The following is a 15,906-nucleotide window of genomic DNA, read 5'->3' on the forward strand; positions in this document are numbered from 1 at the left end:
GATCCTCTTCGCGCGTATAATTATTTTTCTATGATGGCGAAATTGAATATAACACCTCTTTTACGCTCGCTTTCGCCTGTTATTATTGCTTTTGCCAATCAAAATGAAGTTGAGCGGTGCAAGTTACTTGTAGGTTTCTAATATAAATTATAGTAACAAATAATAAACTTTAGTAATATATAATAAATAATAGTAATGAATAATAAATTTTAATAATAACTTTTTTTATAATAACAAGTAATAAATAATAAATTATAGTAATAAAGTAATAAGTAAATAATAATTATAGTATTTAATATTAAATAATATTAATAAAACATACTAATTAATAATAGTAATAAATAATAAATAATAATAAATAGTAATAATCATAATTATAGTTATAAACATTAAATAATAATAATTAATAATATTAATAAATTATAGTAATAATATTAATAAATAATAAATAATGATAATAATTATTAATAATAAATTATAATATTAAAATTATTAGCACTTATAATCAATAATAGCAATAAATAAAAGTATTTCTAATTAAAAATTATAATAAATAATAAATAATTATAATTTTTGAAGGTTAACGAATTAAAAGATAAATATAATATACTAATAACTGAGCGGGAGGTTTTACCGATCTGCGCAAGTTTTTGTAGACTTAATAAAAATAGTGAAGGTCAACATTTTGATTTTTGTTTTGTAAATAGTTATTATTTTGGAGTTTAACTTTAATATTTCTATGTGTTCCTATTTATTATTGTAATAACAACATAACTTCTATTATAAGTAAACTTTTCTTATTCTATTGATATTTTTAAATATTATTTTTACTATTAATTATTAATATTCCAGCATTCATTATAGTAATGAAAGAAAACTCTTTCTTTTTGGAGATTTTTAACATTAATAATTTTTTCCTTATTTTTTATTATTATTACTATAATTATTATAACGGCATTATTTTTTTAAAAAAAAAACTTTTCTATTATCGGAGTTTTTAGCATTATATTGTTCGTTACCTTTTTTTTTTTGTTAATATATATATGAAGTTTTTATTATAATACATTATATTATTATAATCACTATATTATTATTTTAAGAAAATCTTTTTTTTATTGGAGATTTCTAACAAGTTTTTATTTTATTATTTTTATAAATAATATTATAACCGCATTACTTTTTTCTGAAAGACTACTTATTAAGTTTATTATTATTCCTATTAATATCATTGACACTATAGCATTAATATTTTATAAAGATAACTTCCCTATTATTAAAGTTTTTTAACATCATTATTTTATTTGTTTACTGTTTTTGAATATTTTTAAAGTTATTACTATTTTTTATAATAATTTTATCACAACAGCATTAAATTTTTTGAAAGAAAACTTCTCTCTTATTGGAGATATTTACGGTATAATAACGGATAAAGAATGTTTGATTCTTCTTAGAGAAATTTTTACTCACTTACGATTTTCTTTTAGTTCGTGCCAAATTTCTGAAGAGTTCGTATTATTATTATTATTATTATTATTATTATTATTATTATTATTATTATTATTATTATTATTATTATTATTATTATTATTATTATTATTATTATTATTATTATTATTATTATTATTATTATTATTATTATTATTATATATAAAATAATAATACTAGAATTCATTTGTGTGTTGATGTTATTTTAGTGAAAAATATATTTTTATTAAGTGGTAATCACAATGAATCTTTTATTTGGCGCTTTTAAACAATAAAGAGCCAATATTAAAGCTTAATTTGTGACTTTTTATAAATATGTTTGTGCGTTGTTATTACGTCTAATTGGTATCTTTAGTTTATTAGTATCAATTAAAGAATTAATTATTCAGTATTTTAATATCGTTGAAATTTTCAGAAAAACTTTTTACTGGTTATAAAAATATCTCGTTTATTCGGGCTTTTAAACAATAAAGAGCCAATTTATATTAAAATTGATTATTTTAAAAAAAACTTTGAAGTGGTAATAATTATACTAAATATGCCCGTTTCAAGAGCCAATTAAAACATCCCTCAAGTCTTTATATAACCTTGTGTTTTTTAAGATCTTTATTATGACCCTGTGGTAATAATAATTTATTAGTATCAATATAGAAAACAGTTTGTCTTTGTTTTATCTTTGCTATACGCTATTAATTTGGTCTTAATTAAGTTTTTTGCTGATCCATTTCCTTTATTTGATGTTAAATAATTTATTCGATTCTTATTGGCTTTTGTTACATTTTTATTTCATTTTTTGCTCATTATTTAATGGTTGAACTTCGTTTCTAACAGTGGTCAATGTTCTTCTTGCAAAGATCATTTGCTTTCCATTGATCTTTCCAATGAACAAGTCAAAATTTTTAAGGAAGCGATTTATAAAATTGCTACTGGCTCAGGTGGGTTTCAAGAATTTTTATGATAAACTTTTTTATATTTTTATTATCATTTTAGTTTTGTTGTAAACTTTTTTTTATTTTTGTATAATTTTATATTTTACTAATATTAATGTTTTATAGAAATAATACTTTTAATATAATTTTTATTGCCTATATTTTAACTTTCATAATTAATATTAATTATATAAAATATATATAATATTAATAAATTTTTATTTGGATCATAAATGTTTAAAGTTTATTATATTTTTTTTTAGTAACGACGAAAATAATTATATGACAAATATTTTAAGTAAATAAAAAATGATGTATTATTTATAACTTTAGTTTTTGTTATGAATTTATATGGATTTATATTTTTTAAAAATTTACAATTATTCTAATATTATGTTTATTAACTTTTTATATTTTATTTATAAAAATATTAATTATATTTTTTAAGTTTTATTAAAAAGTTTAAATATTTATATATAAAATTACTATTTTTTTTGACAAAAATATAAAAATTTTTATTTTTCTAGTTATTTGCAATAATAATTTTATTATTTTTTAAAACTTTACTATTTTATTATTGTAATAAATAATAAAATATTTTAACTTTTAATATTTTGTTAAAAAATAATTGGATATATTATATGTATATTTTATAAAAAGTTTTGAAGTATTTTTAATATTATATATAAAATCGCTAATATTTTTTATCTTTTTTTTTTATTTTTTTTATAGAGAAATAAAAATTTATATTTCTAGTTAATTGCAATAAAAACCATTTCATTTATAAGTAAAGCTTTATTATTTTTATTATTGTAATAAATAATAATTAATAATTAATAATATTTTTTTTAGCTTTTAATATTTTATTAATAAAAAATATCGAATATATATAATTTTTTTTAAAAGATTTAAATAATATTATTATATAACTTATAATCGTTATTATTTTATTTTATATATTTAAACAATAATTTGTTATAAATATTAATATAATTTATATTATTCGTCTTTTGGTTAACGAAAGTGATGTATTTTTTATAAATAATATTATTACACATTAAATATATCAAATGTTTTTTATAATTATAAATAATACATAGTTATTATATTTTTTTTCTCGACTATAAATATTTTTTTTAAAAAATTTTAGAAAGTTTTTAATAATATATAATATTTATAAACTTTAATTTTTTTATAAAAGATAATAAATAATTTATTATAATAATAACTTTATTATTCGTTAATATTATTTTTCCAACGAAAGTGTTAAAATTTCTGTTTTTTTTTTTATAAAAAGTTTTTATTAATATTTATGTTATATAATAAACTTTACTAGTATTTTATTTTTATTAAGAAAATATAATAAATAAGTAATAATATCTTTTATTATTCATTTTTTATTAAAGTTTGTGGCAATATATATTGAAATATATTTTTTTTAACGTAATAAATAATAAATAATAGTTCTTATATAAAACTTTATTATAGAAGAGAAAAAAGTACGTTTCGATGAGTTTGTTAACTGGCTGGACGGCACTGCGCCTTTTGATAGTTTATTATTATTATTATTATATTATTATTATTATTACTATTATTATATTATTATTTATATAAATTTTTTATTATTACTATTATTTTTTTATAATAACTTTAACTTTATTAATGTTTCAAGTTTATATATATTTTTACATTTAAGTAGTGAATATATATTTTTATAAATATATAACTATTCTTTATTTTTATATATTTATTATTACATTAAATAAATCTAACAAAATAATTTTGTTGGTTTTATATAATATTTTTATAGTGGATTTATATATTATTATTTAACTTTTGAGTATTTATTTGTTATTATCTCTAATAAATAATTATAAATAAAATTTTATGTTTATTGTTTTTTAATATTTTTATTAAAATTTCAACTATTTTTAATATTTTTCATATGATTTATTTATTTTTATTTGACTCTTGCATATAATAATTTTTTATAAATATTTTTTACTACTTAATATATTTTTATATATTTTTTCATTAAATTTTTACTATTTTTATAATTTTATAGTGAAATTATATATATTTATATAACCTTTAAATATTAAAAAATATTATATAAAATAAATTATTATTTTACTTGTTTTTAAATGTTTTCTTCAACTTTTCAACTATTTTTATAGTGATTTATTTATTTATATTTAACTTTTATATTTTTTTTAAATTATATCAAATAAATATTTTCAATAATTTTTTATTTTTTTTCTTTCTATTATTAATTAACTTTTGTATATTTATATTTAGTATAATATTCATTATATATTATAAAATAAATATTTGAATAACTTTTCAAATATTTTATGATAAAGTTCTATTTTTTTTTATTTTATATATAATTTATATTGTTTTCATTAATACTTTGAATTTTTATTTACTTCTTATAAATTATATTTATATATTTTTATTTTATTTTTATCTTTTTATATAAACTTTTAACTATTTATTATTTTTTCTATAAATATATATAATAATATTTGAATTTTAATATGTATTTTAGAAATATTTAAACTTTTATATTATTATCTTTTCTTTAATTTCTAATATATTATATACTTTTTTTAAAAGTTTTTATATTTTTTATATTTATTAATTTATTTTTATATATATACGTTATTATTATCTTCTTTACGGTATTAACATGCTATTTTACGTTTCATAAATTTATTATTATAAATACACTTTTATTTTTTATATATATTTATTTTCTTTTGTATAGATCTTAAAAGTACTACTATTATTTATGTTATTTCGACTTCATTATTTCTAAATAAAATTCTTTAAGAGAATATCTAGACATCTTTATTTTTATGATATTTATATATTTTTTATATATTCTTTATTTATTTTTATGTATAAATTTTTATTTATTATTATATATTATTTTTATCAATATATTTTATGAAAATACTTTTCATTATATATAATTATTTAATTTTTATTTAATGATAAATTTTTATTTTTCTTATGGTCGTTTCTTTATAAATTTAGATTTGTATATATAATATTATTTTATAATATATTTTATGAAAAATACTTTTATTTATATTTTTTCTTTTAGTTTTAAATTTTATTTACTTTTTTTAAATCTTTATATATTTAATTATATATTGTAAAATAAAAATTATTAATTTCTTTATTAAACTTAAAATATTATTTTTTTTTTAAAAAATATGTTATATTTATTTATTATTGCCTTGAACATTTTCTTTTAATTATTTATTATTTATTCTAGTAACATTTTATATATATATCTTTATATATTTTTTTTGTTAATTATTATAAATTTGTATTTATTAAACCTTTTAATAATTATTTTTATATTTATTATATATATAATATATATTTTATACATACATATTCTACTGTTAATTTTTTTATATTTTATATATATTTATACAATATTTATTAATATGATTGAATATAAATAAATATATATGAATAATAATATAAGATATAAAAATAAATATAATAAAACATTCATTACAAATAAATTATATTATATAATTTTATTAATAATAATAATGATATTTAATGTTTATCTTAGAAATGTATATAAAAATAGTTATTGTAGTATTATTAAAGATATTTAAAGAAAGTAATAAAGAACTTATGAAATAAATAAAAATATCTAATGAAAATTGAAATAATTAACGCAAATTTTTAATGAATAGTAATAATTATAATATTTAATAAAAAAATAATTTAAAAAATGCCAAAATATATTTTTATTAATTATTTCTTTATAGAAAGAAAACCATATATTTAAAATACATATTTTCAGTAATAATTATGCACATAGAATAAAAGTATCGATTAATAATATTTTTCTCTGTTAATTCAGTTTAATTATTAACTTTTTATTTTTAATAATAATAATAATTAAAATTGGCTTTAATATATTCATTAGAAAAGTATAAAGAAATTATTATGATATTAATAAATAATAAAATATCTAAGAAAATTTATTAATGACATATATAGAAAGTAAATATTTTTATTAACAATTATGAATGTAGAATAATAACTTTAGAAATAATAAGTTATATTTAAACCCCTTAAATTTTATCACTTCTATTTAATAAATATAATAAAAATAAGAATTAAATATTTTTATAAGAAGGAGTTATGAAGAAATAATAATATATAAAAAGTAAGTATCCTCAATAATAACTATGAAAGTAGAGAAATAAATTTTTATATAAATCCGTTTAAAAATGTTTATTTCTTTAACAACTATGAATATTTATAATAATAGGAATATTTTCATTAGAAATAAGTATAAAGAAACGATATAATATAAATAAATACCTTATAAGAAAATTTATATTAGAAAATATTTCGAAAGTAAATCAATATATCCTGTATTTATAAAAGTAAATAAGTTAATCTAAAAAAATGAAATTTTTATATGAGTTAAGTGTCTCTTTTTTTTTTTCATAAATAATAAGTATAAGAATTTTATATTTCTAAAGAAATAATATTATTAATTAATATGTTTAAAGAAAACTTAAAAATTTATATAAAACCGTTAAAATTTTTTACTTCTTTTTTTATAATTTATAGTAAAGATAAGAAAATATTTATATAAGAAAAGTACAAAGAAATGATAACATAAATAATTAGTAAAAAAGTATTTATTCGATTACTAGTAATAAATGTTGGAAGAATCATTACTTTAAAAAAATATATTTTTTATTCAGTAGTTAAAATTTTTACCGCATTATTTTTTATAGATACTAAAGAAAAATAAGATCTTAACACTTACATAAGAAAAGTTTAATGAAATTTTAATTATAGTAATTACTAAGTTTGAAGAAAATTTATATAAATAATAAATAAATATTTTTAATATTAATAAAATAAAATAAAATTGGAAAAAATGAAACAAAAATTGTTATACAAATCATTTTTTACTTTTTTTTTTATAAATAATAATAAAAGTTTACTGAAATTAAGTATTAATAAATATTAAGAATAATATAGAATTATATATATAATATTTATAAACGGAATATGATAATTATAATAGGAAATCGTTATAAAATCATATAAAAAAATTAAATATATATTTTTTATTTAAAATTTAATTATTACTATTATTTTACTTTTTATATTTTTATTTTTTATTATAAAAATTATAATTATACAAAAAAAGTATAATATATATCAATTTTATTTTAAGATATTATATATGGATATATATATATTTCTAGTTTATATCGACCGGATTTTATATTTACATAAGCACAGTATGGAGAAATATAATTAATAATTATATATAAAGTTTTATTCATAAAGAATATTTTAACTATAATGAAAAAAAGTATAAAGAAATAAAATTCATTAAAAATATTGTTTCACTAATATATATATTTCTAGTATTTTCGGACGAAATATATTAATATAAGAAAGGTATATATTTATAGTATTACTTTTTGAAAGAATATGAAAAAAGTAAAGAAATAGAAATTTTTAAGAATGTGGACACTCAAATATACTTTTTTTTAGTATTTATTGATGGCGCTAACGTTGCTATGTACAACCAAAATTTCGAAACGTCGAAGTTCAGTTTTTACCAAATCGAAAAAGTGATTGACTCAATTGAGAAGAATTTTGGCGGGAAAAGGGTCCTTGTAATTATCCACGAAGGCAGACTAAAGCCTCATCTTATTAATCGTGAAGATTTACAGGTTTTTCTTTATTATTCTTTCTTTTTATCATAATTATTATTGATATGATTATGATGAATGCTTTAACTTATTTATTTCTTATAATCATTATATTACTATTATGATATTATAGATACTATAATTTATTTCTTATTATAATAAATATTTGCTGGAATTAACATGTCAAATCGCGTGCTTGTACCAAGTAATACTTTCATTGCTTTGTACCTCTGCTTTTGTCACTTACCATCGCACATGTTTAATTAGTCCTTTTTAATTATATTTTTTCGGGATACTCCATTTTCGCGCACCTCCTTTTTCCATTATTATTATTATATGTTTAATATTTATTATTTCAATAAAAAGAATACTATTTATATATATATGTTTTAGATTCTTAATAAACTAAAAGCCAATAAAAGTTTGTATGTTGCCCCATACGGAAGTAATGATGATTGGTATTGGATGTTTGCTGCATTAAATTCCTTGCATACTTCGCCGTTCGACGTAATTCTTTTTGCTAAATAATTATAATATTAAATTTTTATTAAAAAATTTTTACAAAACGTCTTCTTTCTTATTATTGTATTAGGAATTTTCATTAACCAATAAGCAATTAAATAAAATTATATACTCGATTGTTCGGTTTTAATTTTTTCTGTTCATAATTTTATTAATATTCAGCGTTAAAACGTGTATAATGTAATAATTTACTAAACACGTGGTTTCCGTTGCCCAATAACTGAGGAAAATTGTAATTTTTTATACACAAGTGACATTTTTTTTAATGAAAAAAGGGAAAAGTTGTTACCAACGACCACATGCGCGATCATCACTTTCAACTTCTGCATCCTTTTTATTTCAGACTTTGGAGAGAACGCCACGTGGTACTCACTATTATTATCGCTTCGTTTACTTTCTTCAAGTTTATAATTTTAAATATATTTAATTTAAAAACTCATTATTTTTGATGGCTATTATTTATATTTTTAAATAACGTCAATTTTTATCATTATATTTATTAATGACTATTTACTTATATTATTTATACAAATTTATTCACTACTATTTGGTTCAGTTTTTTATGTTTATCTATCTTTGGTTAATTTTCTAATCTATTACATTTCGTAATAACTTTTAATATTGACTTTTATTCCTTTACAGATGTTTTTTATTTAATATTTATTATTACTTTACTTATAATGCACTACTTTTATCGTCCTCTAAAAATTTTATTAGGATATAACTTCTATCATTGATTTTATTTTTTTTACTTTACAACTTTATATTTATTATTATATTTTTTATTACTTTTCAATCAATATATTTTCAAATTTATTATTTTACTATTATATGGAATCTTTTTATTTTACTATTTTTGGTGACCTCTTTCACAACTGTAATTAATATTTTTTATCTATTTTTATTTACTTTTACATTCCACTTGAATAATACACTATTTTTAATTATCTTTTTTTAATATTTAATAAATATTTATTATATTTAATTTAAATGAATTACTATTTTGATGTATGAAATATTATTTTTTATATTATTTATTACTTTTATATATAATGTTAATAATTCACTATTTTTGGTGACTTTCTATCAAAAATTTTGAAAATGTTTTTTTATATTTTTTTATTAACTTTTGTTCAACTTGAATAATTCATTATTTTTGATGACTTTTTTTTTTAATATTTTATAGGATTTTTATGTATATATTTAATTTACTTTTATATATAATATCAATAATCCCTATTTCATTGGCCGCTTTATGTTTAAATTTTAATAAATATTATTTTTAATATTTTTTATTATTTTTATTCCTAATATTAATAATCACTATTTTTAGTAAATTTTTTTTTAAGTTTAATAAATATTTTGTCTTTTATATACTTTTACTTATCATGTTTTATGTATATATTACTACTTCTGTACACTATAAAATTCACTATTTTTTGTGAATTTTTTTTTTAGTTTTATGCAGGTTTTTTTTTATTTATTATTAACTATTACTATTAACTTTTTTATTTTTTTACTTTATATTTTTTATTATTTTATCTGTGATTCATTAATGTTATATATCATTTAAAAATTCATTATTTCTTGTGATTGTTTTTTTGAAATTTTCCAATAAAAATTTAAATATAAATTGTTGATTTTTACGTTCAATTTTGTTGTTTTTATGAATTTTCTTTAATTATTTTCACATTTTATTTTTCTTTTTTAATGAATATTTACAATTCACTATTTTTTTTGAAATATAATTAACTATTAAATTTATAAATATATTATGATAATTAATAATAATAAATGACTTTTTATTACTGATATTATTTTATTTCTATTACTATTATTATTATTATATTCTTTTATATAACTACTTTTGATTTTATATTTAATTATTATTATTTTTTTTGTTTATCTTTAGTACATAAATTTATTTATATATCATTGTTAGTGCTCGTATATATAAATATTTATTAATATTATTTAGATCTTTCAATATGAATTATTATTATTGTCACTATTATAGTTTTATTATTATTAATTATTCTTATTATATTCATTAATTTTTTTATAGTTATTATTATTTATTTATATATCTATTATAGTTACTATTTATTATTTATCGTTATTATTATTTATACATTTTCGTTATTTTTTTTGTAGTTGTTAATATTGTTATCATTTAAAATTTATTATAAATTGATACTTTATTATTATTATTTTTTATGAATATTAGTATTTTATTTATTATTATGTTTATACATTATTGTTATTATTTTTTATAAATATTATTTTTCTTTTTATTTACGTATTATTTTATAATTATTGTTTTTATTAATTCCATTTACAATTCATTGCTTATAATTTATATTTCTTAACTTTGTTATAATCATTATTATTATTAAAAGGTTCGCTTTGACTTTGAACGAGGCCAACTTTTTTTTTATCCGCCTTCCAAATTTTCTAAAAGAAGTCAATTCAATAATAATAACTGGCATTTTGCTTTCGATGCTGAAGTTTATTCTTATTCATTTTTTATATAATTTCTTTTGTTTTATATAATTGTTAGGATTTTATAATAAATAAGTTTTAATCATAATAATTTAATAAAACTTTTATTACAAACTTATGCGTAAATTTGTTTACAAAAAAGGATAAAGTAAATATTTTTTATATAATAAACTTATGTGAATAAAAATATTAAATAAAAGTTTATTATTATTATTGTGAAAAAAATTTTATAGTTAAAACTATTAAAAGAGTAAAACGTTACATATAAAAATTGAAAGGTCAGTCTCCACGTGGGTTTAGGTTGTCTTTTCACGTGCGCAGCGGTTTTATATTATAATTATTATAAAATTATTATCATTCTACTACTTTTAAATTTAATTTTTTTTTCTGTAATTTTAAAATTATTTTTCATATATTATCAGTTTTTTATTTTTTTTTTAAAAAAATATAAAAATTTATATCTTATTTTTTTCATTTTATGTTTTTTCATTGTTTATTTTTAGTTATTATTAAGTTAGTAATTTTTTTATAAGGCATTTAATGAAGGCGAAAAAGTCATTGAAAACGCTGCAAATGAATTTTTAAACGCAACCAACAACTTTGCTTTTAGCGGAAAAACGGAATGGTTTTGCGCCAAATGTTTATAAATTTTATATTATAAAAAAAATATAATTTCTTTATCTTTTTTTATAATTATTAACATATCATTACTATTGCTTATATTGGAAGTGGTTGAGTAGAATTTAGTTTAAAGTGCCTTCAAAAATTTTTTGGAAATTAAAAGATAATAATGTCTGATGTTGCCTATTTAAAAATTTCTTCCAATTTGCTATTAAATTTTAAACATAAAAAATACTCCTATATATACTTTTATTTCAGCTATTTTATAAAAAATATTTTTATGGTTAAGTATAACCCACAAGGTGATTAGCAACAAAAAGTAGATATTTTTATAAATACATTTTATATGTACTTTATTATCTTATAAAATATTATATAATTGCGTTTTTTACTTATGACGTTGATCCTAACATAAATTATTATGCAACATCCTTGGAAGGGCTCCGCAAACGCTCGTTTGCTTACTAAGCATATTAGAAGTGCTTTTGCAATTATAATTATAGTATAATCACAAGATGCTGGCGCACCATGAAGAATTTGCGCGCCCTTTGTGGTTATTATAGTCCATGACGGCGATTATAAAATCCCGATCAAATATTTTACTGAATGAATTATAAGATTAGTGTGTATATGCTTGAGTAACCGGGCCTTCTACCCCACTTTCTTTATAAGGGTGCCGGCGGAAAGCAATTCTATAAAACTCTTTTGCTTCTTTTTTTTTTACTCCCATATTATTGACGTAGGCGCTATAGTGATACATATTATTCTACGCGTGCTGAGGGTAAGAATGAACATTATTAAAAAAATAAATAGTAACACAATTTATTACAATTTTGACTTATATGTTTTTGGTTTATAAAAATTTTAAATTTTTTAATGTTTACTTGTATCTCTCTTTGTAGAGACAGGTTTACTGGGTGTCGCTCAGTGGATTAGGTTTATTTAGGCTTACAAGTGCCAGTGTTATATATGGTTTGCGTGGCGTCGCTTTAGTTAATTTAAATATGCGTGTAAATAACTTAACTCACTCCAAGCTCTTCTTAGGTGCGGGATGTAAAGCAATTCAATAAACCTATTTTACCCTCTCCTCTTTAACATTCTAAGTTATAGGCGTCACAGTTTAGCCCTGACTACGCGCAGGGGGGTGGAAAGGATTAACATTAAAAAAATTGGTATAAAATATAGTGTGGCAGATCTTTTCACTAGAAAAAAAATATGAAGTACTTGGCTATTTTTTTATAAAAGTAAAAATTTACTAAATTTGTAAGGAATTTGCTAGTCATTAAGTTTGTAGAACAATAACTTATGTTGCGCGTAAAAATTCCACTTGCATAAAGTATGAGACGGTAGGCATTTTATCAGCAAGCATATTGGAGATCTTTCGCAACTTAATTTTTTGAATAACATTAAAAAAAACATTTAAATTTTCAAACACTTTGTTAATGACTTTTGAAGAAAACCTGCTAACCTTTCTTCTAAATGGATCTTAAAAAGAATTAAAAATTAAATTTAGTTGTACAGAGCATGACGCGGTGGGCATTCTACCGAAAAGTATTTTAAAATGCTTGTGCAAAGTTTTGTTTGCCAATTGTTATAATTTAAACTTATTTTTTCTATCTTTAATAAAAATTACTAAGTTGTTTCCTTTAAAGTTTTCATTTTTCCAGGCCTATTTTACTACTCTGAAGCCATCTTGATGGACAACACAATATTTTTAATTATCGCCTTAAAATTATAATTATCTTTCAAGTACACATTAGTGGTACATATAAAAAGGATATTTGAATAACGACTCATTTATTTTTTAATAATAAAAGTGAAGTACAATAGCGTTTCAGATAAGAATATATAAGATTAACTTTACTAAAATGAAAGCAGAACGCAAATATTATAAATTTTTATAGAATAAATTAATGTACAATGGCGTTTTTTACTATATAACAACTACAACGCCGATAGTTACTTTAGCTTAACTTTCTGCTTTTTAATTTTTTTTTTTGCTTTATCCAAGTAAGAGTAGGCAATGAAAGTTGCCTTCGGTGATTTTTTTACTGGTCTTAAGTCCCTGAAACCGGTATATTATAAACTATAAGTTATACGACATAGTAGATTGTATAGTATAGGCTACAAGATATTAAAATATAGAGTTATTAAATGCTTAAAACGCGTTATAATCTACTTAACAAGTTTAAAGACTCCTGGGAAGCCCTACACTTGGAGCAGAAACCACAGATTAACCCTTTTGCGGACAAAATTCTGGAGTTTAAAATGTTTTTTTCTGCGAACTCACTTTCTTTGTTGAACTATAATTTAAAGTTCAATACTTGTTTTCGAAATTTGATTTTCTATACCTCTTGAGCGCTGAGCTAGACGACAACTCTTGACTGTTGAGGAAAGACCCCAGCTTATAAGTTTTAAAGCAAATTAAAATTTTTAGGCAATGTTTATGATTATTATTTAGATTATGTCATTGCTTAGTTGTTAGTATATAATGAAGGTTCTCGAAAAGTAACAGCAGTCGTGTTAGTTTTTTTTCGTGCTTTTTTTGTTTTAGTCATCACGTCTGTACGTCTCCACTATATATATACATTGTTTACAATTAATTTTAAAAGGCTTAAAGGTTTTAATATCAGTTAGCAAAGGTTTAAATACCCTAAACATTGACCCCGCTATGATGGTTTTACGTATTGTTAGAACCGGCAACTAGCAAGTACCGACCCATCAGTCTCTCCTGTCAGCGGTCGGCAAAGTGGGTGATGCCGTTTTATTGCGCAGTCTAAAAAAGGTTGTTGAGTCTCGGGATGCCTTTCTGGAGTTTCAGTTTGTATTTCGGCAAGGCCCTCAACGATTTAGCAGCTCCTCCACTTAACTGAATGGACCACTCGCTCTTTTAAATTCAAGAAGGGAACAGGCGCTGTCTCCCTTGACGTTGAAAAAGCATTAGTTCAAGTTTAGCACGAAGACCTGCTGCACAAACTGCACTCATTATCCGTTCCTTATGACCATTACAACGTGCTGGAGCCATATCTAAATGGCTGCATCTTCAGCAGGGGCCCCTACTTTCGACCCTTTTTTATGTAAGCAACGTCCCTTGCCATCAAACCCACACGCTACAAATCGCCCTCTACACCGATGATATGGCCATTTACTCATAGTCGAAGGCTCCCAACTTGCTATACAGCATCTACAGCGCTCTAGACGATCTTGCTAACTGTTGTCATAATTGGAAAGTATCGATAAGTGAGCTGAAGAGCAAACTTCTTATTACTAAGAAACGCGTTCCTTCCCTAGTGCCTTTAACTTTTAATGGCATAAAGATTCCGTGGTGTTCTCAAGCTTAACACTTGGGAGTCATCATTGACAATTAACTTTACTGGCAGCGGACGTGAAGTATCTGGTGGCGAAGGTCAAGGCCGCACTCAGGCGCTTTCCCCTTTACTATGCGGCAAGAGAATGCATTCCCTGCGAAACAAAAGGCAATTGTATTTGTCTTACATCCAGCCGATAATGACATACGCGTCTGCTGCTTGGAATTACGACTCCACTACGATAGCGTCGGCAGCTCAAGTGCAACAGAACAAATTGCTGAGCGATTTGGCAGACACTCCGTGGTTTGTGTGTAATGATGTTCTTCACTGGGACCTTTAGATGAACCCTTTCAAGGTAGTGCCAATGTCATGCCAATGCTTTTTACGGCAGGCCAGCCAAGCACAATAATCGCCTGCTGGTGATTGAACTTAATTACGAGCCATGAGCCGGGGCACATTATCACCGCCACGTTATGCGCGTTAGCGCTAGTTTTTGTTTGGAACTGTCAAAAAAGTAATGACACCTTTTCGATTGAAAGCTATTAAGTAACATGTCTGCGATCACCCGGATTGTGAGCTCGAGTATTCGAAGTATTTTGACTCGATAGAGAAGGAGAAATTGTTATTTGTATAGAATAAATAAAATCGACCCTAATTTTTTATTTCTTTGTTTCATTCTAATAAATTATACAATTTTTTTAAGAAAAATAAATTAGAATTTAATTTTTATATATTTGGCTTCCATTTTAGCATAAAATATGACGTTTATATATTTAATTACTGATTTTTTTCTTACTTTAGTCAACTTGAAGTAGT

General features: G+C 20.1%; 1 protein-coding gene across 1 annotated transcript; it reads left to right on the top strand.

The window, feature by feature from the left end:
- Window positions 1–1,489: 1,489 nt before the first annotated feature.
- On the top strand, window positions 1,490–15,430 carry LOC135146095 (uncharacterized). The gene is made up of 9 exons (XM_064078238.1): window positions 1,490–1,505; window positions 2,317–2,420; window positions 3,903–3,965; window positions 7,977–8,158; window positions 8,531–8,644; window positions 8,935–9,024; window positions 11,059–11,166; window positions 11,695–11,786; window positions 15,163–15,430. The coding sequence occupies exons 4-9, from the start codon at window positions 8,003–8,005 to the stop codon at window positions 15,428–15,430; spliced, it is 828 nt and encodes a 275-aa protein (XP_063934308.1). The 5' UTR covers window positions 1,490–1,505; window positions 2,317–2,420; window positions 3,903–3,965; window positions 7,977–8,002.
- Window positions 15,431–15,906: the final 476 nt, after the last annotated feature.

This window comes from Zophobas morio, unplaced genomic scaffold, assembly GCF_036711695.1.
Source record: "Zophobas morio isolate AGI-343-1 ecotype UQ-CSIRO unplaced genomic scaffold, CSIRO_AGI_Zmor_V1 ptg000213l, whole genome shotgun sequence".
NCBI classification, from domain to species: domain Eukaryota; kingdom Metazoa; phylum Arthropoda; class Insecta; order Coleoptera; family Tenebrionidae; genus Zophobas; species Zophobas morio.

Excerpts from the sequence above, each read along its gene's own strand:
- LOC135146095 (XM_064078238.1), top strand. The coding sequence starts at position 8,003 with ATGTACAACCAAAATTTCGAAACGTCGAAGTTCAGTTTTTACCAAATC. Across the intron at positions 8,645-8,934 it reads TGCATACTTCGCCGTTCGAC|GGAAAAGTTGTTACCAACGA; the intron begins GTAATTCTTTTT and ends TAATGAAAAAAG. Across the intron at positions 11,167-11,694 it reads ATTTTGCTTTCGATGCTGAA|GCATTTAATGAAGGCGAAAA; the intron begins GTTTATTCTTAT and ends TTTTTTTATAAG.